The sequence below is a fragment of the Varroa jacobsoni genome, unplaced genomic scaffold (genome assembly GCF_002532875.2).
Source record: "Varroa jacobsoni isolate VJ856 unplaced genomic scaffold, vjacob_1.0 contig00012, whole genome shotgun sequence".
NCBI lineage: Eukaryota > Metazoa > Arthropoda > Arachnida > Mesostigmata > Varroidae > Varroa > Varroa jacobsoni.
The window spans coordinates 287,346-314,918 of record NW_019214396.1 but is presented as its reverse complement, the minus strand read 5'-3'; the positions used below and the strand labels follow the sequence as shown (position 1 = coordinate 314,918).

Sequence of the window (27,573 nt, the reverse complement as noted above, 5' to 3'; positions counted from 1 at the left end):
ATGTATACATAAATGAGTCACAAAGCTGCTTGTAGTAGCATCTTTTCGATCGCCATTTTTATTGGGCACCTTACCTAAAATCAGAAAATGACTACACATCGACATGATATCAAAATGCGCGGAATTTATTATAACTGCCATTAATTTTATCGCTTGCTGGGTCATTTTTAAATCAACCAAAAATTCAAAAGCCTTTCTATTGTTTCTGACCCACATCTGGCCTTGTGTGTTTCTTCACTTCTGTTATTATGTGCATTAGATATATTTACTACTATCCAGATATTTAGTACCATCAATGCCGTCGTGTGTCATATCTTTCCAAATGGGCAAGTCAGCTGTTGTAATTATTATCATTGTGAGATAGAAATCTTTCTCTTTGCCATTTCAATAGCAACAGTGATGAGGGCCATGTGTGTTCACCAAAATTCTATTGGACATATATATATATATATATATATATATATATATATATATAGACATCACTATATGCGACGCGTGTGATCAGAAAAAAAAACATGATTTGTTTTTGCCATTCGTTTTCTTGCAACCATTTAAACTTTTTAGTCTGAGCATAGTGACTGCCCTTATTCCTCACAGTTAAAGAACTACCATCCGTCACTGTCGCAAGACAAACAATGTGAAATTATATGTGATATACATGTATACATATGCTGTCACATTGTTTCGTCTTTATTTCGTTTCGACATTTCGAAAAATCCATATTCGAGCACGTTTCCTATAAATTGTCCGTCCGTTCCCGTCTGACGTGGTCAGGCTATAAACAAATAAGTTTCGTTTTTTCCGAAATTTCTCGTTTAAGCCTTATTCCGCATACGATGGGTTGGCTTCGGAGTCATGTTGCGCGTACCTATCCACTCACCAGTTGAATATTCGATTTGTGTAGGTAGATTACAATACTAGCATCAATTTTATCAATATAATCATCCTTCATATAATAATAATTATTATTATCGTTTGTTTTTGCAGCAGTGGTACACGCGTTATTGTAGTATCTGTTGATGTGGTTGTTTTATTGTTGAAATAGTTATTCGCATGTATCATTATATTAGATATATTTCTAACATTGTTCCCGTAAATGACGAAATCTTGTGCCATTGCGTGAGGCACCGCAACAGCGTTTACTGAGGAGTCCACCCTACTGATTCGAACTGTTGAGGTTCTTTGTTGATATGCAAAATAATCCATAAACACATAATCAAAGACAAGGTATTGCGAGGCCGACCAAACTGATTGAAGGAGGCGATAAAAGAAATTAAGGCTATCAAACGGTCAGTCTTAAATAGGTAGGAACGACAGATAGAGACATTTTGTCGCTTATAACGCTAAATTGATTCCCCGGGAAGTAAAAGATTGTAGCATTTACAACGAAGAAATATAGCCCAAAGCGACAAGGATGAAAAGCCGAAAAAAAGAGGCATTACTGCGTTACTTTTTTCTCAATATGTGTTGCTGCTTTTCATGTTTTTTTTATTGGACACCCGTTTTAACAGGCCGCTTAGCGATTTTCGTGGCTGATAAGCCTGTTCAGTGACTGATTCGCGCGGTACCACACTTACGTGCGAGTATTCGATGTTCTTATCACCAGCCCAACCACATTTTCTTCGACACCGTATGTTTTGCTGGATGTAATAGAAACTCCGAACTTATCTTTACCTTCATCTATACAGTCTCATGTTTTTTCAACTCGTTATTACTAATTACCGTTACCACACTGGTTCAAGCTGTTACCATTCATGCTCAAGCTGATAAGTCACAGACAATATAGTCGATTCGTTCGCCAGACTCAGTTTTTGCTTTCTTCATTTATTGCTGCTACTGTATATCTACAACTGAAGTCAATAGCTGTCGCAGTCCAAGCTTTCGTTTATGCTATAGATAAACATACATTCATATGGGCATCACCTTCTTTTTCAGGCTTTTTCCAAAATTAACCTCTCGCATCTCGACGATCCAGCTCAAATCTAGTCTGTCGCACAAAGTCATTTTTCCACTTATTTTGTAGTGTTTTGTTTATTCTTTGATCCTCCATGCCTCATTTGGCAGCAAAGCAGGTAGAGTATCGCCAACGCCCTCTTGAGGATAAGCTAGGGCCGCAGACGTCCGCTAAATTGGATACCAACGGAGTGAGTTGCGCGACCCAGTCATTGTCCATATGCGGAAGCTGGAAAACACATTAATAGGACGATTGCCTAAATCTATTTGATTTGGGCCATGTCAATGTTTTCCGATTCTGCTGTTGTCAATCATGCCGAACATAATGTCTTTCCATCAGATCCCTTTCAGCAAGTCATTTTAGATGTCCTCCGTCCAAGATCAAGAGAGATGGTCAGTTGATGGTACTGTCCGTTCTTTCAAAATGTTTCTCTTAAGCGATTGTTTCCCTATACATTGAAATCGGCCCCACACCTTGTACATTTTGCACTGCGAATATAACTACTCGCCATGCACCAGAGCTGGCCTGACACCGTATGTCTGTTTATTTTTCTGTCCAATTATGCGTAGGTAATATCGTTCCTTATTAAATAATCGCTACATTTTTACACTCGGTACACGGGTCATACTCAGAATTTTTGTCATCGCCTTCGTTGAGCTTCAAAGATACCATCCTCATTTTTATTGGCCTCAGCTTCATGTCTGTCGTTCGGCCTTTATTGTATATCATTATATTCACCACCATTTATTCGTTGTTACGAGAATAGTAACTCAGGTCATCAGCACTCATCATAACCATTATCATCAGCATACTCATTTATTGTCAGTTATATTTACTCAGCTCTGTGGGCTGCAAACATATTGATGTTTACACTTACACATATATTTGTATATCATAGGGGAGTGTCCTCTTGCGATATATATATATATATATATATATATATATATATATATATATATATATATTTGTAGCAGTTAAGCATTATCATCAGTAGTATTATCTACTGTCAAACACTTCTCAGGGTACCATCGTAATGAGTAAGCAGTGCCTACAGTTTGTTGACACCATGTCGCTGATATATTTCCACGTACCTTGGCAATGGTAGATCGTCTCCTCGAAACTGAATCACACACATTGCTTCGTTTCTGCTAGCATAATCTGTGTCAACAGCAGTTACGTAAGTATATATATGAGTCTCTTGCGCACATTGTATATATGCCTCTTGCATTATTCTACCCAAATCAAATCGCTAAGTATCTTGTTCGTAGTGCACCGTTCCATTGAGATTTCATCCCACGCAATAATAAAGAAAAGCGAATGACAAGATACAAATTTTTTCTATCCACTGCACGTTTACCGCTCTGTATATAACTGTTTTAAGGCTTTGAACTACGTGCATTAGCATGGCAAGATACCCAATGCCCACATTACGTTTGTTGCATTCTAGTCCAACCTTGTTTCCCTTACCCTTTGAATACACGTTGTTGGCGTACTTCCCTATAAAAGTTTCATTTATTACCCACAGTAATCGTTCTTCCTCCCTTGTGTGTATGTACAATTTTTGCGATGTGTCTGCTCCTTGTTTCGAGAGCCGTCGGAAGTTTGTTTAACTTGCTGAAACTTTGCGCGCGTTCCCCTTTGAAAGGGCTTCCTCCACAATCCCGTCGTTGCACAAGTTCGCTTACCCGCTAACCGAACTGGGGTTACACACGCAGCTTACCTTTTTGTGCCGCTTTTTATTGAGGTATGGCTGAGCTTAGAAAAACAAGTGTCCGTGCGGTCAAGGCGCTTGTCGAACATTCGCCGTAAAGCGATTTACATGCTTGTATCGACTGGGCCAGACGCACAGCGTTTCTGCGTCCGACCCGTGCTCTTTTTTACTATGAAGCGTCCGCCATAAGACACCTGTATACACGTAAATGGCTGAATTGTGTGACTATGCCCGAATTCATCATCACACAGTGACGCTTACGAGTGGAAACAACTGATTAATTGTGGCTAGGAAGTTGGGCGACAGACAATTAGCTTGTCGGCTCCAGCAGTGGAAGGGGAGTATCGGCTGCGGCGCGGGCCGCTGAACCAGCGGATCCGACCAGGCTGGTCGTGCCATGATACGAGAACTGCTGGAAGTACGGCTGCTCTACCTCTTCCGAGATCGAGTTAAGGCCAGCATTGGCGGCGTCTGTTCCATGGTAATCTGGCGGCGTAAGTTCAACGCTCTCCCCTGTAAATTCCTGATCAAAGTAGCGGGTGTCGGTATCAGATGTCACCTACAAATAGTAAGGAACAAGCCAAACGAGAAGAATCGTCAAGCCACGCGGTGTGTTACTTTAAGTGCATCTATATTGAGAAGCAAATTATTAGCTCTGTATTTGTAATACTGACTAGATACCTTTCATACCTGGTTATATCAAATACATCGCTAACTGACAATAATTTGCCCCCCGGAAATAACCGATGTGTCTACTTATGGAACAATGACAAAACGGTACGTTTTCTTTTTAGCAAACACACTTGTCTTTTGCCTATACATTTTGGTAGCGGTTTATGCAAACGTACGCACCAGCTAATGAGAGGCCAATGCATATGGTTCGCTAGGCCATTTGCTGCTAGGCAGCACTCTACTGGAAATCTATTTTTTCAAATCCGTATTGCTTTCTGAATCCATATTCAAAACCGCGAATTAAAACACTAGTTATAACGGTAGTATTCTCTAACATAACTGATAAGTAGTACGCGTCTAGAATTGAAATGTAAATAAAGACACGCCAACATTTTGACCGTATACCTTCCTCATTCATTTGTTGTCCTAAGCGTGGGATGTATACCTGCGGTTTGAATGGAGGCGTCAACTGTTTTGCGAGTAGCAGCTCCCATGGTACTCGACAGAAAAACGCGTGCTCCTTAATTTCTTGAGCATCTCGTTCCGACCCACCCAATCGTTGAGAAGGTTCCTTCGTTAAAAGACCAGTCAGAAGATTCCGAGCATCTGGACCTAGCGTAGGCGGGAACCGTACGTCCTCTGCTAAGATTAACTCAAACAAGACATCGTGGTCCCGATTGTAGAACGGCAATCGGCCACACACCATTTCATACATTACAACACCAAGGCCCCACCAATCGACGGCTCGACCGTAGTCCGTGTCGTCCAACACCTCTGGTGCGAGGTACTCAGGCGTCCCACAAAATGTGTGAGTCGTTCGTCCTGTTGAACCGACGAAAATACAAATGAAAAGTTAGGTAAGCGTAGCGTAAAGCTGTGATTCCTACTGAGTGACTTTATAACTATGAGAAGAATATCAACGCGAATATGGAAAATAGTTACAGGTAGTTCAGATGCCGCCAAGGACCATGTTACAAGCAGAAAACTATTTTTATCAAAGCTATAGGTTACTGACCGAAGGGAACATCCTCTTTACACAAGCCAAAATCAGCGATCTTGATGTGTCCGTCCCGGTCAAGTAAAAGATTCTCCAGTTTCAGATCTCGATAAATGATTCCCTGCTCGTGAAGATATTCCAAAGCTAGTAAGATTTCGGCGCCATAAAAACGCGTCTTTTCTTCGCCAAAGACGCGCTCCTGTAACCGGAGGTAAACGAAATAATTCCACAGGTAAAATGATTAACTGCTTCGATATCTCTGCTATTAACACAATTCTAGGTTTAACTATAATTTAAGACCATGTAGCTTCAGCTTCAGATAAACGGATTGATTGCCTCATGATGTAATCCTCCTGTTTCCATTGAAAATAATCTTTGAGACCAGATGTGGCCATTAAGATCATGCGCAAATAAATCTTACCCGTGATAGATGAAAGAATAGCTCTCCTCCGTTAACGTACTCCATTACGAAGCACAATCGATCCGCTGTCTGTGAATGTTGAAACAGTCCAGCATAAGTTAAAAATATTTGCGATTTTTGGTTTATAATATTTAATGCTTGCTGCGAAAAATCCTTGCCTAGGTTATATCTTATATAGTTTGTTGTTTACTCTATATGCATGGTCAGATAAACTTAGACCTACATCCGGGAAAAAAACGAGTTAAAGCTTCGGTAATGACGTAAATCTACAATTCAAACTAATTAATCTGTTTCTAACTCGAGTCGTAGATTATACTTATCCCACCACCGTGGGCTTACCTTTGCCCCACACTGTATTTGAATATTGTATATCTAGCAGTATCAAATCTTGAAAATTTTGACGTTCGTCTTTTTTCGTCTAACCTGTCGAAATCGGCTTGTTTGGGTTCTGGCTTATTGCCATAGTGAGATAAATAAAAAAATAAAAACTCTAAATTAAAATCTTAGGTAACGAAAACCCCAATAGGTCCCGGTTTATAAGTAGTAAAACACCTAGTTAGAAGATGAGGCATTAAAGAACTGTTTGTTTTCTGTACTACTATCAAGTTTTTCACGTACCTGAAAAGAATACTTAAGCGAAATGAGGAATGGATGGGACGTCGTCTGCAGGACCCGGTTTTCCGTGAGCGTATGAGCCACTTCGTCCTTGGCGATTACCACCTTTACAGAGGATTAATAATAACGGCAAGAAATAATAAGCCATAAGTTATTGGAAATCATTGGACTCTCAATAGATTTACGTACACTATTGTATTTTTAAGAAGTCAATCCTTTTATGTTAAAAATTGCACTTGACAAGGTGGGAACCTTCAAAAGGCAATGCTATGCACGTACAGCGCGTTCAGAATAATGGTAATATATGACCAAGCAAAACATCGGATTTTATAATGTTCGAAAATTACTAAGCTAATGGTGCATAAGATGGTTGGATCTACGAGATGTATTAAAAAGGCGCGACACGTTTTTAGTCATCTGCCAAACATTTCACGACTATTGTCACGGCCGTAAAAGCTCCTGAGGGCTATTCTAGTGGGTAGTAACTCTACCATTGTTTGCACTACCACAACCCTGGAAATTCGAAGCCGCTGAAAGAACATGAAAGCGTGTACTTCAACGCGGGCAGAAAATGGTGAGGTGAGAATAATCTGCTACGTCCATAGACGTACCTGCTTTTTGAGTATCTTTATGGCGTAGAGGTGAGCGCTCGCTTTTTCTCGACACAGAATAACCTTGCCGAAAGTTCCCTTACCCAACACCTGTAATTATGTCAATTAGGATTTTTAGTGGAATTAAGCGTCGTCCCGTTCTATTTTTCCCGAGATTAATGGCAAAAGGGGTGTACCATTTTGTGGAGCGGACAACACCCACTTACGTAAAAACTACTTGAACGAATACGTCGCCTAATATAATCACTATGGACCAAACCAGCAAGTACTAAATCATGATCAGACTTTTATAAACTCGAAGTTCTCAAGTGTAATTTTCGACGAGGCGTCTCTGCGAGTCGACACATTGAACTTATCACGGAGACTTTGCTGCTCCAGTGTTGATGCCTCCTCAGCCATTTCAACGTCCTGACGCAGATTGTGATCGACATACTCAATCGCTGCCACCTATTCCAGTCGGGATAAAAAAGATATATGCATATATTATTGTAAGATAAGATAGGAGGACAAATGAAATACCTAGTATTTTTAATCGCTTCAAAAACTATTTACCTTCAGTAAAAACTATTGCGCTTTGCACTTATTTTTCTATCATATATGATAGAAAAATATCTGTATACATTTCAAAGTGGCAACATATTCGATACGGCGTATGCTTGCGTTCATTATTGAATACACTTCTACTAAAATGAATTAAATCTAGAAGCAGACATATTTATATTTTTTGATACACGGATCGTGCACGGGACTCACCCATTTTTCTCGTTCTTCGTGACTGTCGACAGAGAACATTCGCTCGATGACCTGAGCCCACTGTAAACCGCGAATGATGAAAGTGAATGCACGAGGACGCTCTTGACGCATTACCTATGAAGAGTATCGAATAAATGTGAAAACTTAGAGAAAATCAAGCAGCAGTTCTTTGTGCTTAAATAATGGTATAAATGAGAGTTTCTGAAAAATCACCGTGAACTTAAATGGACGATGGTTTGCAGCGTCCCTAATGTGAGAATAGGGAATATGTATCTTCAAATTGTATAAGCCGGGTTGCGACAATCGGGGTTTCAGGCCTAAAGTAAGCGCATGACTAAGACAAGGGTCTGCCTAACAACACAAGTTTTGTGAGTCCGACTATGAGATTATCGAGGTACACCTTTTAGCCAAACCCCAGTGTAACATATGTGAGAGACGTATAATAATAATAATAATGCTAGGAATACAAAATACTCCGCACTAGTTTTAATTGAGAAATTTAACTGAAAACATGTCTTTTTTGACACTAGTCGTTGACCCTAAAAAATTATCGTTGCTCTGCGAATATGACACCTATATTACATTTTGGTTAAGTCTTCCAACCAGTCCGGAATAGATATCTTACATATAGTGTAGTCGGATATGCTGCGATCTGTTTCAAAACCCAAGCGTCCAAAAAAGTCAAAAAGTCAAACAGAACTAACGAAGCGCAAAAAGTTAAGGCTTAATTACAGAATCTTGTTAATCCTGTATCACCATTTTTGTAATACTAGAAATTACATTCAAAGTCACTTTGAATTATTCTTATGCCCTTTCAATCTATCCCTAGTATACACATTCTGTTTGGCTTAAATCCGTGTCAGAAAACCTAATTCCGTAATTTCCTTCTAGTAAAAACCAATTGCCTTCTAGCACAGAGAGCAGCCGATAAATGTTTGTCTACTACCGAAAACAGCTCGTTAAAATGCGTTTTAATTTATCCTGAACAACCTGTATAAAAATACTAGTGAATTCCAGATTGTTGTAGTGTATAGCACTAGTAAGCAATCTGCTAAACGTCCGTGGTAACCGACTAATGTCTGTTGAACGTTAAAATCATAAAGTGCCGAATCTCTTAAAATTACGCCAACAAATATTACTGTTGATCCAATATGTTAGAGCCATCACTATGAGCCATGTCAGTCATTTGCTATGATTCTGCCGCTAAAAACAGGAATAGCGGAGGTAATGAGATGATGGAGAATAAGATAGCTCGATGAACTCACGAAGGCTTGGTACAACGGCCTTGAATAAGCCAGCTCGCGCACTGTGGACTCTCATAAAACTACCTGCCGTTCTCCTACCCAGGCCACTGCCTGCCTGGTGACAAAATGCCGTAATGCTACATACGTTGCAGAACGTGAGTCCGCGAGACAACCGAAAGCTTTACATAAGTAACACGTTCTTGACAGGAAACAAGCTAGTTATGTTGTGCCTTCAACCAGCGACACAACTTTGACAAAAAAACTCAAACCGAGAGTTAGCCGATTGGTCACATAACGACCAGGGATAAGGGTCGGGGTGATCAAAGGCGCTGTTAGGTATCATTAGCAGAACTCGACCTTTTCCACTTCTTTCCTTTCAAAATAACACCACCATTTATGCAAGTGCGAACAATACCAGTGGATCAGTTGAGGCCCATAGAAATATCGTGGCTTCGTCAAGTATAGTGAACATTTAACAATAATGCTTCAAATCCTGGCACAAATCAGAGCAACACAGAGACAATGCTAGGAAGAATGATATTATTCTAACACGAGTTTTCCACTGTGTTAGTCAACGAAAAGGTATGCAAGATTGAGTTTATTCAATTACTTGTTGCTCGCAACCTTCTTAAAAACAGGAATACAAAATCAGCGCTGCCGCCTGGTTAATAACTATAATTAGCACGTCCAAAAAGACTATGCAGTTATGAACACTTTTTAAAAATGAATAACTCGTTGAACAGGGACCCCTGTCGAACAGGGAATGTATCCAAACTTGTTTAGAATAAGCAACCTCTTCACAAAATTACTAGTTGAGCTCGAGTTTTATTCGACCGTGTATTTAGCCGATAAAGTTGTTCTTTTTTGACAAATTTTCCTGAGAGTGTCTACGACTATACTATAGAATACCTGTTAATAGATGTTGTAATTATGATGTTCGATTTTCTAGTAATAGACGTATTTCTTCACAAACAGATAAATAAGGATGGTGAATGTATATGAGGGTACCTATAGTAAAACCACCTAGTTTCAGTTGCAAAAATTTCTTGTCATAAATTCCGTTATTCATCAGTGCGTTACAAACCTGACAGTCTTTGACGGTGAAGTTATTCAGCGGATCTGAATACTGACCGGGCTCTGGCTGAGCCTTGAATCCTATCAGTGAACCGTCATCGCGCAGAATGAAGTATCGTTTTCGCCAGTTCTTGATATGCTCACCTTTCAAAACAGACAAGCAAAAATCAAAGTAACCGTTAAGAAACAGCTAGCAAAAGGACGCGTGCGTCTGGTACGCACATTGTAGTTCTACTATAGAGAAATTACATTCTGTGCACATCAAATATGTATGTTTTAACATACATCGCCTATTGCGACACGTTCAAATAATTTCTTAGGAAAAACAATTAAGTGAGTCATGGACTGATTTTTGCTTTCTAACCGTAAATACTCAGGTACCCTGAAGAACTAGAGTTAGCGTTTTAATCACTGCTATTTTCAAGGAAGACTTTTTGTTTAGCTTTTGTTTAGTTAGTGACCGCGCCGTTTGTACGTGACGAACCGGATTGATTACAGCGAAACACACACAGACATCCACACATACAGACACCCATGAACACACACCATAGATCACATCATCATCATCTATGCAGGCTTGCTGTTACTGTTCGTTCTATTAAGTAATCAGCAATTTTTGTGCATGATAATAGAACTTTGGTAGAGCTCTATCAGATCCATCTCATCAGCGTCGCTCACACCGCAATCTACGAAAAACGGTAAACAGATCGATGGAAAGCAAAAAATTTATAGGTACTAAAGCGGGTCATGCTGTTCATAAATTTTAGGTTAAGCATCGTTGCTTCAGACGGCTGGCTCTCTCCAGCTCGAAAATAACCTCGACTACCCCCGGTTTCAAGACCGTTTCAATTCCGAAAGTAGGAAAAGTAAACAAACACGTAACCACTGTACTAATCGCAGTGTCATATATAGACATAACAAACAACGTAATAATGAGATGATTAAAAAACGACGCCGAAGTCAACCACAACAAGTACATATGTTTTTCTTACGACACTAGGATTAGTGTTTTACTGGGAAACGATGACGGCCGAAGAAATTTATGACATTACGAAATTTCATCACAATAACAAGAACTGTGCTTTGTTATCGTAACACCTTACTGCATAAGGCGTCAATTTTATTACAAATTTCGTACACCAATCGGAGTTCAAAACGCAAGTCTAAGCCATAGATTTTCATGAGAAACTTTGTAAAACCCATGCTTCACACTTGGCTTAAATAAATAATAATGAATATTATAGTTAAATAAAAGTTACTTTTAACTTAAAAAGAAAGAAGACAGAAAAAGTACATACTTGTTACACTATTTTAATATGATAGGACAAAAAACGTTTCACCAACAACGAAACATCTGTCAAACACAGAGTCACACATTTTCCGCGCAACTGTTCAGAACAAGACAAAAAAAGCAAAACAAAATCGAACGTGTCTGATTTTAAATTAATCCAAATCAAGTGGAACAATGGAACATGCGCTTAGCCGATGAAGTACCTGGTTGGTGTTAACAGATCTACTGACTCTATCCGCTAAATAAAGGCAACAACAAGAAACCGTGAACTAACTACACAGACACACATATATATAAATGGAACAAAATGTGCAGCGCGCGCGATGGACAATTAATGAAAGCAGACGCACAGTTACAACCTTGTTATCTACTGGAGGTCCAATCGCCTACTGTCGCTACTATGATTCCGTGAAATTAGCTGGCAATTAAATGGCAAAAACATATCACCACTAAAAGCATCACGATAGCGTTCAGTCACTCCCGGCTTCATATATATATGTTTAAAATGTTACACTTTTGGTTGCAGTCACCTATCACCATGCTATAAATGCAACTGCTTAGGCAGAAAAAGGTCCGCAATCCCAAAAATTTAAGAGAGATGAAAAGCTTTTTTCAAGCCCTCAAACCATACCTCGTTTATGCAGCCATCCCTCTCGGACAATGCTCGGCCCCTCTGGGCCAGGGGCGACTGCTGTGCCCTCGACAGTCGCGCTCATGTCGGTGGCTCCTTCACCTGAAAATAATGACGACAAAAGACGAGTTCAAGCGAATTAAACAAAAGCATAGTATTATTTTCACACGTAAATACACCCAAGGGGAGAAAAACCACAAAGGTTACATTATGTTAATCGCAGCGAGGATCTTCTGTGGACAGTTTCTCTGTTTCGTTTCTGTGTCTCGGCAGCATGCTCACCGGGTACGGAAGATACAGCCGATACCTTCAAATCAAATATCAAATGAACTACTTGTCTTGTGTAGTCTATTGTTATCTTCGTAACATATTATCTTTATAAAAACAAATAACTGGTTTACAAACAATTATAAAAACAACGATCAACGTATTTGTTTTGCGTTGACAGAATGCTTTGCATGAGAAATAAGCGAGCCGAAGCTTGTGCTGCAAAATTGTTATATGAGTGCATCATTGATGTCGATGTTGTTATTGTTGTTGATGTTGTTACTACAGAACGCGCCAGTACTAGTTGTCAAGGAGCGAAGAGGAAATGGGGTATCCTATCGGCTGTGTTTAAATCATTGACGCAACATTATCTAGCAATTCTTCATATGTGAGCGGTTTCCTCAGATGTCTACCCGGAATTCGTAGTAACAACACTTTTTGTAGTTGTAATTGTAGCGTTTTGTCGGCAAATGTATCAATGAATGCAGGTTTATATAGAAACAAACCCGATAATATCGTCTGCACGTAATAACTGCCTTATTTAAAAAAAGAACGATCTGTTGTTCTGAACGGAGTGATAGAGCATTTGGTCGAACAAACGAATCATGTGGAACACCGTAGAGCAAGCAGACATTTGGAGATATCGTTGTTATAGGGACGATCTGATGCCATACGGCACTAAAACCCTTGAACTAATTCTATTTTACCTTCCAACTGCGCATTGGCAAACTAACAAAAATTACTCATTTAAAGCCCTTCATACATATTGCTCTCACTCAATATAGAGAAACATAGCTAGTTTTTTACTGCATGGTTTTGAGCAAGTCGTTTCTTGTCATTTACGCTAAGTAGCAATAAACTATACTAGTCGATAATTATATGCTAAATATAGGCCATGGAAAACCCGCAATATTGAGTAAATTAATGCTTTATTTCTGCCCTTCTTAAAGGGTATGTTTGGTACATTTTAATTGCAAATACTACATTAATAAAGTTTGGTCAATCGAACTACATTACGCACGGAAATCAAGAATCATAAAAGGCTCCTTTGCATATATTGAATAGGTATATTTTTGGATACTCGTTTAATAAATGTAGTAATAACAGCTCGTTCTCTAGGCATTACAAAAGTAAATCGAGTTTTCAAATTTGGTTTGCAAAGCAGATCCACATAGCCGTCATTTTTATCAAGTTAAACTACACCAAGTCACAGTGGCACAGTTTATGTAAACACTCTCCTCGAAAGAAGACTTATTTTTAATTCTCCATGCTATCTATTTTGAAAGGTCTTTATTTACTAAGGGGAGAGACAATTTCAGCAAATTAACAAGAATATTAGGGTGGTGCCGTTATCGCGAAACACAATTGACTCTCTTTCTAGACAGGTGATAATGTTTAATTTATGTGATATGTCTAATCTCACAAGCGAAGTCGATTTCTATACTGAGTTCTTCGGACGGAGAGGCCGTACTCGGTAATCGCAAAAGCTTCCTAAATCGGTGTCAAATAAACCATTAGATCAATGAACAACAACCATTATAAAGGCCATTTGCGCTACCTCAAAAGTACTTTTCGGTGGTATACTTGCACCACTTCATTGGCAACATTGTCGAAATGAAGCCTACCGATTTTTTTTTAATGTAATTTTACAATAAATCGCCAGTGTACGTTTAAATAAATTAAACCTAACGTGCGTAACGATTAAAAATATTAAACCTTTACAGTCTTCTTGCAGTACTTCTTAACGTAGCATTTTCTATCAAAACTGACTGTTAATCAATCTAGCGCACTATATGCCGGATAAACAAGAATATCCAACTTTATACAATTACTTTTATTGTGCACCTCCCTCCAATCATATTATCTAGCTTTAAACGGCATAAATTAACGCAATAGTGGAGCGTAGCAGTATCAAGTACTTTCGCTGCGATCAGCCCTCAACTACATAGCCTCGCCCCCAGAAACTGCTTTCTATGTCTGGTGGATACTTGTCGTTTAATAATTTTATCGATTTCGAACGGCGTTTAGGAAACGATACATATGTTTGATCCAATTCGTGTGCTAGATCTATTAAGCGTCCAAATACTGTAGCATTTGGACGCTTATACACTGTTGCATAGTGCACAGCATAATTTGAAAAGCATTGTAACTGTTCTTTATATATATATATATACACTGAATATTACAAAGCCCGTTGGTACTATGGTAAATATTATTGTCCAGTTAGCACACGCATGGATCACGAATGATAGTTTTACGTTAGTTGTCAACAAACAATTTGGTCCCAGCATCTCTGAATAGATCAACACCGTCCACCTGTCAACATGTACTTAAGACCAGGTTAAACGTAACAAAGCCCGACAGTGCTGGAAAACCCCCTGATACCACGTGATCGCCCGAACTAGGACGTTTACTTACCTCGCCCTTAATACAAATAAACACAAAGCCGGTAATACAGTGTTGTGCCAGAATTGATTTCCAGCCAGTAGTAAACACTGTTAACTACGCCCCATTTTCGCTGTTATTATTGTCATCCACATAAGAATCACCTTTTTCTACGACGGTAAACAGTTCGTGGGTATTATGAAGACTTATCTATATATGCCTAGTCCATCGCTGCAACCCACATATAGCAGCGGCAGCAGCATCACAGCATCGCGAGACCACATGGGCCTGCTGTCGTCCACAGCTGAGCAACAACACTGCAGCTATAGCGGCATAAACGCCAGCAAGACGCAGCCTCTTCACAGCCGAATAGCTTAGAGTATGATAGCGACAGTACGGGAAAAGTAACTAAAGTTATTTCGTCGATACGACAGCAGTCGCGGCAGCAGCGTTGTCAACAGCCGTGAAACCAACAACATTCCGCCGGCAGTACACAACTCGCTATATAATTTTATTTTCTATGAGATATCGGAGCGGTGTATTATTTGTCCGTCCGTCTGTCTGTCTGTCGATCCATACGCCCGCGATAAAATTTTACGAGGAGATGACGACGACAACAACAACAGTCTCAACGACGCATCAGCCTCGTTCGAATAACATGCATGAACGACAGCGGCGGCGGCGGCGGTAAAAAGGGGCAAATGCAATAGGTATGAACGAACGGGGGATGAAAGACGACAAGCGGATCGGGACGGCAGTCGCAACAATGAAAATAACAAGATCACACTATCTGCTAACTAATAATAATAATACTAACCCCTAAATAGTGATAGTTATCGTACTAAAAGGCTAGCTACTCATAATAATCTACAAATTCATATATGTACGGCAGCCCAACGAGATGACGGCCGAAGAATAATGCCTAAGAGAATCGACTTATATTTTTATGGATTGTTATGAATAGCGATAATAACAATTTATGAATAACCCCGCAGTAACAAGAAGTGGTCATGTCGAATGTTCCCCATGGTACCGAAGTTCTGGCGATGCATTTTTCTTACCCTGACGTACATGGCTTTTAAACATCATATCTGTTTGCTATTGACTCTTGTTTTCTTTCGTTCTTTCTGAGGGTCTCTGGATACTGACCTGTTTTCTGCGCACACTACCAGTACGACTATCTTCATGTGAATAATGTTTTCGTTGGCTGAAAGCGATGGCGCTCCGTTCTGAAGAGACGGGCACCTGAGCAGGCAACTGACTCGAGATTATTCGATCGACAAATTCTGCAGCAAAACTACAGAAGTACCTACATTACAAAGACGACTGTTTGTGTCCACAGCAGCCCAAAAACGAATATATTGGCCGAAACGGACATGTAACAACAACAACGACACTTACATTTATTGGGCCGTAAGGTCCCAAACAAAACCGGTAGTAAACAAGTGCCAGGTAACAGGCGACATTCGTTCGACCACTCGTTTTGTCGCTGTTATCACTCTAGTATCGCTGCTGCTACTGCTCCTACTACTACTACTACCGCCAAGGTAACAACAACTACTAACCATCCGCGTCTATTTCCATCGGGGGAGTGGACGGAGAGGGGAAATTTGACTAGTGCTTGTTTTGCAGCCTGCGCAATTCGACATTCGTTGGGGGCAAGAAAAAGAGGCAGACCGGCTCAAGAGTAAGCATTTGCAAACGCGCGCTCTGGGACGGACACATGGTCACTCAACTATCTATTTGCCCCTTTTCTACTACAGCACGGTTGGAACAGTTCATTGTGTAAACGGCCGCTGATTATTGTTGTTGCATGTAAATTTCTCGCCATTGATGATGTAGTCGTCGCCATTTTTCAATAGTAATTTTCAACTTTTGCTCTTATCGTTCATGATGTTAGTTAAACATACCCACATAGTGACGCATGCAGTCACTCTGCGTTTTCTGTTACGGTTTAGCTGCAAACTTTATTGCGCGCTGCTTAGTAAATCCAGGTTTTAGTAAAAGTACTAGTAGCATTTTCGCAGAGTACCTAGCCACCTTACATTTTTCGTCAGCCGCAATAGACAGTTAGTTAATGGCGCTTGGAGGGTATCCACTAATTATTCGAATAGCTTTCCGTGTTCGTAACAATAATGACAATAATAACATAAACAAATCCAGTTTCGTTACCTAATGAAATTTGTCCTGCTACTACTCACTGATCGACTTCCTTTTTCACTCGCCCACCCTCATATGCGGGAATTTCTATTCTCGCTCATCTGTTTATCTGCCTATGGCTTGTTGTTTTTGTTGATGACTACCCGGCGGTTCTACTAGCTGACGGGTCCCGTTTGATCGTTCTAACCGCCTACTCCCGTTCCATTAACTAGCGCTCCCTGGATAATATTACTGCTGTTGTTGTTATTGATGTCACGACGTAGCGAAACGCACGCCAGCGCACACCTCCATTCGACTGGCCTCATCATCATTGCTACTTATCATATCATACCGTATCTTCTAAGTCAAGTTAAGCAGTTCAAGTTCATTCTATGTTTCACTTCTCAGTTGATTTCTAGATGAATTAGACGTAGACAATGGACAATATCAAAACAAATTGCCTATAGCAAGTAGTCTGAGGACGCATAGCGCTCGTTCAGCTTGGGCCTGTACTCACCTTGATTCTTCACAGTTACCGTAGAGCAAGCAGCAGCCGCAATAACTCTGACCACAAAAGATGGAGAGGTTGGGTCGATTTGGGTTGGGTTCTACGATCAGTAATCAGCAGCAGCACACGTCAGTGTTATCGTCTCCGTTGGCGTTGTCGAATGTTTGTCATTGATCCGTCGGCCGGCTTTATTCCTGTTTGGGCTGCTTCCGGAGCCGCAACTCCGTCGCCGGCGTATTCAGCTAGCCTCTTATGCCGCTGTTGATTGATTTTAGCACTCAATTGAACATTGAATCGCATGCCACAGTGCAACGCTAGTACCGCGGACGCTCAATCCGGTCCCGGCGCTGCATCATGTGTACCTCGCACTTCTCACTGATGTGCTGCTTTTTTTGTTATCGTGGCGGGGTTGTGTCGCTGACGATAGCCATCGAAATAGTTCATCTAGCTTGGATGGACAGAGCGACAACAACGACGTCGTCGTTGTCGACGACGACGATAGGTCGCCGCTATTCGTCGTCCGCGTATGCAGTTGCAATCGCCTCCTCTCCTTAACTTTGTCCGTCTGTCGCTCGCGCGTTAGCTATGTTGGCGATGACTATTCGATCTCGATGCTGCCACACTCACACAGCGCTCTTATACAATGAACGTAGTCGGCGACTGCCGCACGCCAACAACAACGACGGCAGCTAGCATGGAGGCAACGGTGCTTATATAGCAGTTCTTGTACTATTGTTGATGATGATAGGCTTGTCTTCTCTTGGGACTGAGTAGCTAGACGACTGTGGCTAGCGCCCTGTCCCGTGGACTAAAGACCGCGCCGTGCGTACGCAGCGGATGAGCAGCAAGCACCTGTTTTTCACCGGCAACGTCGCGACGGACCCGGCCCAATTTGATTGACAGCGATAGAGATATTTTCAGAACGCAACTGTTAACAATACATTGCATTGTTATCGCCCCATAAAGAAGACGACGTCGACAGCTCAATCGTTAGAGTCCATGTTATAAGTAGCGAAGAGAGGAACGTCGAGCTGGCGTGCGGTACAATCGTCGAGTAGTTCGGTTGTTAAGGGCCGGAGACACTGTCAGTAATAGAGGACCAGCAAGTCGTAAGTCGGTACGCGCACGCAAAGCTCGCATTAGATGCCGGCCCACTCAGCGCTGGCTGGCAGTGGCGTCAAGAAAGCATCTAGTTTGTTGTTTATTGCGCCGCGGCTGAGTTCTGCAGCGACAGTAGCGCTAGCGGTAGACCGCCTCTATTCAAACCGACCAAAAAGACACAGCTACAGATTGGACCACACATACTGCAAAAACAGGTGGGCGCAGGCACCCTTGTGTTCAATCGAGACTCAGGCGCTCGCTTGTTCGTTCCTACTCCTTCCCGTGTTCGTTTGAACAGCCTCCCTCCAAACGGCCGTTAGTAGAACGATGATGCAAACAAGATCATCAATGTTATTGTTCGTTGTTGTCAGTGGTTCTTCTATTAAAAGATGCGGCTGCTATCGCTGCAGCTGCAACTGTTATTTTCGGCGATTAAACAGTACGGACGAGGGCAAAGCTTTGGAACAATAAGGCAAACGTATGAACTAAAACAAAACGAAGGCGTCACGACGCGCGACTTGAAGCCAGCTACATAGCGTATTGTAGTATCACAGCCGATAGACTAAACGGCGCCGTATCTTCGTCTCTCATCGTGATACGGTAAGTTCTGTAGTTGTGAATTCCGCGTTAATATAGTTACCGCTAGCTTGATCGTTCTACGCAGTTTTGGCGCGAATTTGTTTTACATTGCGTTGCCCAGTCGCCACCGGTACGTGAACGGCACGGTGTAAATAATAACGCTAGACACCAGAAGTTGGTTATGTTTTTGTTGCTGGTCGAATTATGTCTGTGAACAGTGCATGAAAGTGAATACGAGTCGCCATTGTTCTTAACGGCGTTGCTAATATCGTTGGCTCTTTCGAGCTGCTGTCTGATTTAGTGGTAGTTTTAATGTCATTGATTAAACACTTACGTTCAGAACGTTAAAAGGATTTTTCAAGAGCTACGACGGATCTCACGGCCAGTGTTGTAGTTTCAGGCCTGGAAGTCTCCAATGAGACGTTTTATGTGTGCATAATTGCAGACCACAACTGTTCATTGTTTGCGAAGATCGTCACTTGTAGTAAGTCAGTATAAAGCGATAATAACGTGTGAGTGAAGTTGGCGTTTAATTCAAACTTTCTTTGATGTTGATGTCGGTGACAGACAGCGTTAATATGTAACAGCTCGAACAAAGTGCAAAATAAACGTTTTTGAGCGGATTTTTACACGGGCGAACGAAAACAGTGTCACCCAGCGATTGTCGTAGACGTATAAAGTAAGCGTGCTATTCGAGCTGGTGTCAACATTGTTATTGCGTGTGGAGGGAATATAATTTATATATTGGGTATTTGTATTGTTATTTGCGTTCCGGTACAAGCGATTGGAACGAGTTCATAAGAATATTCGCTAGGCCGTCGGTGGTATTTCAGTCGAAGCGCATACAAGCATTTGGGCAGCAGTATCACCTGTCGGTAGTGCTTCGCATGGTATAAGGGCTATTTCAAATGTTTCGCGTGTTTTGTTGATGGAGTGCACTCAGCATTTCCACTGTAGTCGTCTATAAGTAGCCCTGGTGCAACTGCATACGTCCTTCGCTCATAGTAACAGCAATGTAGTACAGTTCAGTAATTATGAGTAAAGCATACGAGGTTTATGTAGTTTGAGTATAAGCTGTAGACTTAGACAAACATTTAAGGTACTTGATTTCAACCATAGCCGGAAGTTATTATTAGAAGGCGTTTCCATAAACGCATATAGGGGTGAATGAAATCATTTGTGCGAGATTCAGTTATTTCATTTATTTTTATAAGATGCTTAGATGGCCAATGTAAGTACTTCGGTCCAGTGTGAAAAATAGGAGTTCAGTAATTTCAAAAATAAATTGTTTTTGAATGTAAGCGTCCTGGTGATATTCTCCTCGTACATCGAACATTTCTTCATTAATTAGCTTGAACTTACTAAATGAGCTCAGCGTAGTTTTTCATTGCAGTACTATGTCTGGTTCCAGAAGTTTTAAAGACACGCAGGTCAGCCTTCAATGTTCGTAAATGAGTGACACTTTACAGTATGTCTAGCTCACTTGTTGCATATGATGTTAGTTCAGAATCGGATACGGACGAATTACAGTCTCCATTAAACGCCAAAGCTATGGCGGTGTTAACATCGCAAATCAATGCATCACCGGCTGTCCATTCAAAAGGTTTGGCCAACTATATTGTGCCTGTCGATCCCACGTCGAAACAGCTAATGTATAATCCTCGCTATGAAGACCTGTACGCCACCGAAATTGGACCAGTGAATCCTTTTCGCACTAGTGGTTCGCTTATTAAAAAAAACACATTGGCAGGCTTTGCTGAACCAGCCCACATCAGCGACTACCATTTTGAAGCAGAACGCCGAGCCTTCCACACGCTTGGATACGCCCATGATCCAACGGAAGATGCAAATCCAAATCGGCTCATTGGAGATGGAGCAGCGGCTCAAATGCGTCACGAAAAAGATGGAATTGAGACCCGCAATATAAGCCAGCACAAGGCTTCGGGAAGCAGCGCTATTAGTAAGAAACAGAAACGAATACGTAACGATGAGGCTGGCGATATTGAGGGTTTCCTAGGTCCCTGGGGCGGACTTGTGGGCGAGAAACGTAATGTCAAACCCAGTCCTGAAGAACAGGAGGAACTTAATGCAATTTTAGCCAAACGACAAAAACACATTAATAAGCAAAAAGATGAAGCCGCCGCTGATGAAAAAACCACGCTGCACATCGAAAATCCGCTTGACTATCAAGGACGAAGCTTCCTCGTGGCGCCGACTCATGTTGACGGCGTGAAACTTCGCCCGCCTGAAAAATGCTTCTTGCCGAAGAAGCTAGTCCATCAATGGGCCGGCCACTCGAAAGGTGTTGCATGCATCAAGTTGTTTCCCGATTCTGGCCACCTACTGCTGTCTGCCGGTATGGATTCAAAGGTCAAGTTGTGGCGTTATTATGACGATCGGGCGTTGGTTCGATCGTATGCAGGTCACAAACAGGCGGTACGCGACATCGATTTCTCGTTCGACGGCACTTCGTTCCTCAGCACAGCATACGACCGTTACGTGAAGCTATGGGACACGGAGACTGGTCAGGTTCGAGAACGGTTCACTTGCCGAAAAGTAGCATATTGCGTCAAGTTTAAGCCAGATAGCCAAGATCTTTTTTTGGCAGGCACCTCGGACAAAAAAATTATCTGCTGGGATGTGCGCAGTAACTCAATCGTACAGGAGTACGACCGTCATTTGGGAGCCGTTAACACGATCACGTTCATCGAGGATGGGCAAAAGTTTGTGACAACATCGGACGACAAGAGTGTTCGCGTCTGGGAGTGGGATATTCCGGTTGACATTAAATATATTGCCGATCCAGCTATGCATTCGATGCCTGCTGTGGCGTTATCGCCGAACCGTAAATGGCTCGCGTGCCAGTCGATGGACAATAAGATTATGATCTTCTCAGCGTTAAATCGACTGAAGATGAATAGAAAGAAGGAGTTTAAGGGTCATATGGTAGCCGGGTATGCGTGCGGTTTAAATTTCTCACCCGACCACGCATATCTTGTGAGCGGGGACGCGGATGGAAATATGGCGTTGTTCGACTGGAAGAGTACGCGCATGCTTCAAAAGGTAAAAACATCACCAGTCGTTGAACAAATTCATTGTTGTATTACACTAAATTATATATATATATAGTAGTAACTATATAGTATATATATATTAACTTGCTTTCCATTGCGTTGACCTCAATGTTCAAAACCATGTCTTATTATAACTCCCTTTTTGTTTCTTCTTTATTACTTCTACAGATCAAAGCACACGATTCAGTATGTATATCTACTTTATGGCATCCAATGGACACTTCGAAAGTAATTACGGCTGGATGGGATGGAGCCATCAAGTTATGGGATTAAGCTGCGCTCTGCTAAAAGAAATCTCGGTATCATTGCGCACCATTTGTACCACTTAATGTAGTTATATGAGCTTTGTGCTCTGCTAAATTGATCACAATTGAGCTTTGCAATGAATTATTAATTATTTATATGTATAAAATAGTTAAGAAACGTAAGATGAAAATAAATGATTATTTCTATAACATATGTGTAAGGCGATAAAAGAGAGATTGGTCAAAACATTTTGCTTAATAATTAGTGTTACAAGCGAGATGCGTTCTTCACTTGCAGCAAACTCAAATGACGCATATTCCCTATTTTTAAGATGGCTAACGAGTAAAACGCGACTTTTGCAAATAATTTGGAAGGAAGATAATGCTGACGTAAGCTAATTATTTTTATCTAGTCGCTGTTCCTCAATCGTTCGTTAACATTTAGAACTCCGGAAATGGATGCATATGCAATAAAGGGCGAAGAAGTCGACATGGCTCAATACTTTACAATTTGATCTCCCTTCCAGAATCACATTCTCGTGCTCATAACGAAGTGCGATACTCGAGTTAATCCTATATATAATCTTCTAAAGTATAGTCATGCAACTAACTTTAAGTATAGAGTTTCTCCGGCACTGTTAGGTAGAGAGTTGCTGAAGCCAAAATTTTATAGGCACTTTGTGATCTGCACAGTTCTTTAATTCGTAAAAATGTCGTAATGGTAAGCAAAGAATTGTACGAACGATTTTAGAAATACTCGCACTAAATGTGATTCGATTGGGATAAACAGAAACGCTTCGAGACGGCGAAAACGATAAAGCTTGCGAGCTCAGCATTCTGGTCAGAATAAGGGTGAAGCGTATATGAATAGTGTTGAAAAAATGTATATAAATATATTATTATTTCAATGTACGTTAATAATCTATGTGTAGTCTTTTTTCATCATAATATATCTTCGTAGATTTAGAGGTTTGTTTTTAGCGTCGAAGAGTAGGTATCGACAAATTACTTTCTTTTATTAAAAACGAATTTGGTACTTCCACATACAATTGGAACATTTGACAAACACCTGTGCTCTACAGAGGAATTGGTAAACAATATGGTGTAGACACAGTTAGAATGGCTAGAATTAGGTCATATCTTTAAATGTTCCATATTGGTTCATCAGGAAAAACTATAACAAGGAACGTATAATAGGCGTTAGTCTGACAAGCAATAAGCATTATAATTAATCACAGTTCAGAAATGATGATTTATTTTCCTCAACAGATTTTTTAATGCGGCACGAAGTTGAGCTATGGTAGTGACTGGAAAAGTGTGCCAGGATATCATAACTCTTTCCCTAATAAATATAAATTCTGGTTTATGAAAGTATTTTTGTTATTGATAGAAGAGAAAAAACAACATGTGCCGGAAAACAAAATTTGAGTCCCTCGTACAAACCATACCTCGTGCTGGTAGGTCCCGTAAGAAATACTAAAATCTGTTCCTGTAGCTACATCTTGAGTAAATTATGCAGAGCTTTTTATTACTAAAACAATACTCCTCTAAGTGTACCTTCTGTGAAAGAAACGTCTGACAAATTTCTGCACTTAAAGGTTTTAAAGTATTTCAGCTACTGTCGAAAAGCATGCTTTTTGAAGTTCGAAACAGGTAAGGCTGTTCGTTCGTAAGTTTTGTTTGTGATGGTTAAAAGCGAAACATGTACTCGGAGGGAAACAAGGTGTCGACATAAGTCTGTGTACTTCTAGTCTAACTTATTTTTGTCGTTTGATTATAGAATCCGTTTGAGTACATGGTTCAGAAATTAAGATAAACTAGAAGAAGGTAAGAGGGGCATATCAAGAACAGGCATGACGCAAGGATACTTTTCGCTTAGTATTCCGGTGATAACGATTAATATGTTGGGTTAGCAAGTACACGGTATACCTAGTGAGTAAAATAGCTTACAGAAGCAAATTTTAATACCGGTATATGGATATAGCGGAAACGTATTATCAAACCAGTGACAATACATCCTGCAAGAATTAAATACGTAAAGCGCGGATCTAACTTTATTTTGGACACCCCTCACAATATATGCATTCGTATCAAAACTAAGATGGATTTTTATTGAATGTGTCAGCAAGTAATATATGCTACGAAATATACGATATCTCTTCATGTGTGCAACCGTCTCACTGATTTAGATTTCGCATTCAATGCATGTGACGTTAAGAATTTCAAAGATTCTGAGTAGATTTTTTATGTTTATATATATATATATATATGTAGCATTTAATCAAAGTAGCAGTTAGCACGACTGCTAGATTGGAGAAGGCTTTCAGTAAGAGCAGCCCGCATACATGAGTTGCTATTGCCTCTGCAGAATCACTGAGATAATGCTTTATCAGTGACAAACGTAAGCGATCTAACTGAGCGAGTGTCCCACTTAGCTTGTAGTTTCTCCTAATGCCAAGCCATTCGTCATCGGAAAAGTGGGATCATTTCATCTGTTCATCAGTCGTTTTGTTTAGTAGTTAAATGGCGTCTACTGAAGATATAGTACTAACGTATTTGCTGGATCAAAATCGGCCCTATAGCATGAATGATATTTTACAGAACCTACGTCAGGGTATGTGTTTTTTGTTTTTTCTCATACCTTGCATTTTGTACTCTAAGTGTTCTACGCGGTGGCTACACTTTAAAATCAATAGAGATATAAAACATTCTTCGAAACTAACGGACATTGATGAAGATCACAATCTATAATAGCTTAGATATTATCTTCTGTTTTCTCAGGACAGAATTACCTGCTTTACTTAGCCTCTCAACAAGTCATGCACGATTAAAGGTTAGTAAAAGCAAGTGAGAACGGGTACGTCCAAAGAGAGTTTACAGCTACGACTCCATTTCATGTAGAGCTGCTGTCAATAAACCGGCAACCCGGTAAATGCCGATTCACCTACCTTGCTGCCGGTATTTCATCGGTGTTTTGCTTCTCATTTCTGCTGCACGCAAAGGCAGGGCACCAGTAATTTCAGCCTATTTTTATGTACATAGATAGCCAAACACTCAGATACAGCTACATCAGGTTAACCAACCTCTAACCGATAAGCGGATAAAATAAATCTCTTGAAACCAATGCTTGGCATTACTGCTAAGCGTTGCTTGAAACGGCTGGCTCGGACCAGCATAAAGCAGAGTGCGTCGGCGTCCGGTTTCAAAGACTAGCTAACGGTCGTCAGGTTTACTAGCCGGAGCCAGAGAGACCCGTGAAGATCGCCTGACAACAAAGCCAAATCCATGTAATTTGGTAGGCAAACATGTTATCATTGTATAATCACACACGAACAATCCAAGCAGCTAATTTCAGCACAGAAATGATCCGCGCTTAAATGCTCTTATATACTAGCGTGTTATAATTAGAAGAAAGTTCCTCCGATATTTCAGCGGTTGGGAAAGCAGCCTTACTTCGTGACCTAAACGCGTTAGTTGAAAGTGACCTTATTATAGAAAAGACCTATGGAAAACAGAAGATTTATTATGCCAACCAAGAGAAGCTTGCAGATGCAACACCGGAGCAGCTAGCTGAAATGGAAATCCAATGTATCAATCAGGAGAGCCTTTATAAAGTAAGCAGGATCAAAATTGATTTTCCGTTTTCGCCATTTGTTAATTAGGAATTAGTAATTACTATCATAACAACACACCTACAAATACTTGAGTTGTTACATTGAGGTTACGATTAGTAGAAACATATGGCACAAAAATAACATGATGTAGCGATGGCTTGAAATTTTGTAAACCTAAGATAAATGATCAACTGAACAGTTGCTACTTCTAATCTAGTTTACCATCGAAATAATCGTATGTCCGACCCAATATCTAATTGGTAGTTGCCGAATAAAGACCACAAACATATCGGAACATTCAAGTAAATAGAGAGCTTCACATATCAATCGATTTTGAGGCATTTTTACAGGAAAAGCAGCAAGAAACACTTGAACTTCAGGCTCGGATAAAAGTACTGCAAAAACAGTTCTCAACAAAAGAATGCTTAGACCGCACCGAGGCGCTTCTTCGCGAAAACGAACAACTTCAGCGCAAGATTCAGAAACTGCAAATTAACGGTAGGCTTCCAACAAACTAGGCAATTTTCCCGGTGTGTTACAAGAAAGGGTTTAATTATTTTCATTTGTTGGCGTCGATGGCCAAATGCAATACTAAATATCATTTGATATATTGCGCAAGATGATTTTTGATATGGTTTTTTTTCGGATTTATGTTATGATCTACTGGTGTTAAAGTGACGGCGCGCCTCACATCACTTGAAACACGTGACCTTAAATTGACTACTAGTAACGTAGTCATTCGAGTTACTGCGCATAATTAACCTAACAAGTGAATGGGTTGTTAAAAAAATTGTAATAGCTAATAACTTTATGTAGGACACAAATTGTGGAGCTTTCAGTTTGTATTTGTCAGTTTCCAGACTTAATAAGTTATAATACAGTTTCGGGCTTTTATTACCGAGTGCGCGAGATGGTAAACCCAGACAGCAACCGGCTAAATTAAGTGTAAAATATAATTGTTTTATTAGTTATAGCATGGTCGCCTTACACAGATGAGCTTAATAATATACATTATTTTATAAGAGATATCGAAATTTGGTGCCATTTCTTAACATGCTTTGTGTGCTAACATCCGATAAAAAAGTATCTGTGTCCAAACCTTTTTACATGCATTTTAATTAGGTGCAGAGAATAATAACCAACAACACCGACTGCAGCTCGAAGAATCAAGAAGACGAGGTGTAATGGAACTACAAAGACGGCGTAAAATTGCCGAAAATATTATAAACCGCGTACTCGACAGCGGTTACCCTGAAACCATGAAAGAGCTAACGGAAGAGCTTGGATTAGAGATCGATTCGCCAGCGAAATTTTCATGAGTCCAAATAGAGCCGCAAAAACGAAAAACGCATTCACAGAAGAATATCATCTAAGCAAATAATGCAAATTCAAAAAAACTTAGGGAGGCATAACATTTAATTATAACATAAACATAAGCAAGTTCATTGAAATTTCTATATAGATTAGTTAATTAGACTAGCTAAAACAAGCCAGTGGAAGATTGAAGCCAACGGAGTTTTGTCAAATTTTATAGGATTTACAGATTCCTTATAATAATTGAGTATTGTTTACTTATGAAGCGATCAAATATCAATCATCTCAAAAATGGACTTGGCACATTTTCTAATATGGCATATTTCTTTATAGTTGAGGTAAAATAAAGTGAAAATGAAATAAAACTATGCGA

The 27,573-nt window shown here is 40.4% G+C and overlaps 3 protein-coding genes across 8 annotated transcripts; 2 read left to right on the top strand and 1 right to left on the bottom strand.

The window, feature by feature from the left end:
- Window positions 1–104: 104 nt before the first annotated feature.
- On the bottom strand, window positions 105–17,978 carry Akt (AKT serine/threonine protein kinase). Of its 4 annotated transcripts, none has more exons than XM_022850876.2 (11): window positions 17,283–17,978; window positions 11,975–12,076; window positions 10,063–10,196; window positions 7,735–7,848; window positions 7,267–7,428; window positions 6,982–7,071; window positions 6,374–6,475; window positions 5,756–5,824; window positions 5,353–5,533; window positions 4,783–5,159; window positions 105–4,224 (listed from the first exon to the last, which is right to left on the bottom strand). In XM_022850876.2, exons 2-11 carry the CDS (start codon window positions 12,057–12,059, stop codon window positions 3,976–3,978), a joined length of 1,563 nt encoding a protein of 520 aa, XP_022706611.1. In that variant the 5' UTR covers window positions 12,060–12,076; window positions 17,283–17,978; the 3' UTR covers window positions 105–3,975. The 4 variants fall into 4 exon arrangements, with proteins under 4 accessions (XP_022706611.1, XP_022706612.1, XP_022706613.1 ...); XM_022850877.2 differs by lacking the exon at window positions 17,283–17,978 and adding an exon at window positions 16,028–16,151; XM_022850878.1 differs by lacking the exon at window positions 17,283–17,978 and adding an exon at window positions 15,776–15,795.
- Window positions 17,979–18,323: 345 nt separating this feature from the next.
- Window positions 18,324–22,772, top strand: LOC111270587 (pre-mRNA-processing factor 17). 2 transcript variants are annotated; one of them, XM_022850872.2, is made up of 3 exons: window positions 18,324–18,974; window positions 20,365–22,016; window positions 22,196–22,772. In XM_022850872.2, exons 2-3 carry the CDS (start codon window positions 20,424–20,426, stop codon window positions 22,298–22,300), a joined length of 1,698 nt encoding a protein of 565 aa, XP_022706607.1. In that variant the 5' UTR covers window positions 18,324–18,974; window positions 20,365–20,423; the 3' UTR covers window positions 22,301–22,772. The 2 variants fall into 2 exon arrangements, with proteins under 2 accessions (XP_022706607.1, XP_022706606.1); XM_022850871.2 differs by lacking the exon at window positions 18,324–18,974 and having other exon boundaries at window positions 19,671–22,016.
- Window positions 22,773–23,281: 509 nt separating this feature from the next.
- LOC111270596 (homologous-pairing protein 2 homolog) lies at window positions 23,282–27,565 on the top strand. 2 transcript variants are annotated; one of them, XM_022850901.1, is made up of 4 exons: window positions 23,282–24,886; window positions 25,705–25,886; window positions 26,237–26,384; window positions 27,009–27,565. In XM_022850901.1, the coding sequence occupies exons 1-4, from the start codon at window positions 24,796–24,798 to the stop codon at window positions 27,203–27,205; spliced, it is 618 nt and encodes a 205-aa protein (XP_022706636.1). In that variant the 5' UTR covers window positions 23,282–24,795; the 3' UTR covers window positions 27,206–27,565. The 2 variants fall into 2 exon arrangements, with proteins under 2 accessions (XP_022706636.1, XP_022706635.1); XM_022850900.2 differs by having other exon boundaries at window positions 26,225–26,384.
- The last annotated feature ends 8 nt before the right edge of the window (window positions 27,566–27,573 follow it).

What these genes read in the sequence shown, in the direction of transcription:
- LOC111270596 (XM_022850900.2), top strand. Translation starts at nt 24,796, where the DNA reads ATGGCGTCTACTGAAGATATAGTACTAACGTATTTGCTGGATCAAAAT. An exon ending in TTTACAGAACCTACGTCAGG is followed by an intron (nt 24,887 to 25,704) that starts GTATGTGTTTTT and finishes CCGATATTTCAG; the next exon opens with CGGTTGGGAAAGCAGCCTTA. An exon ending in TCAGAAACTGCAAATTAACG is followed by an intron (nt 26,385 to 27,008) that starts GTAGGCTTCCAA and finishes CATTTTAATTAG; the next exon opens with GTGCAGAGAATAATAACCAA.
- LOC111270587 (XM_022850872.2), top strand. Translation starts at nt 20,424, where the DNA reads ATGTCTAGCTCACTTGTTGCATATGATGTTAGTTCAGAATCGGATACG. An exon ending in GTACGCGCATGCTTCAAAAG is followed by an intron (nt 22,017 to 22,195) that starts GTAAAAACATCA and finishes TTACTTCTACAG; the next exon opens with ATCAAAGCACACGATTCAGT.
- Akt (XM_022850876.2), bottom strand. Translation starts at nt 12,059, where the DNA reads ATGAGCGCGACTGTCGAGGGCACAGCAGTCGCCCCTGGCCCAGAGGGG. An exon ending in GGGATGGCTGCATAAACGAG is followed by an intron (nt 10,197 to 11,974) that starts GTATGGTTTGAG and finishes CTGTTTTGAAAG; the next exon opens with GTGAGCATATCAAGAACTGG. An exon ending in CGCTTAAGTATTCTTTTCAG is followed by an intron (nt 5,825 to 6,373) that starts GTACGTGAAAAA and finishes CAACATTCACAG; the next exon opens with ACAGCGGATCGATTGTGCTT.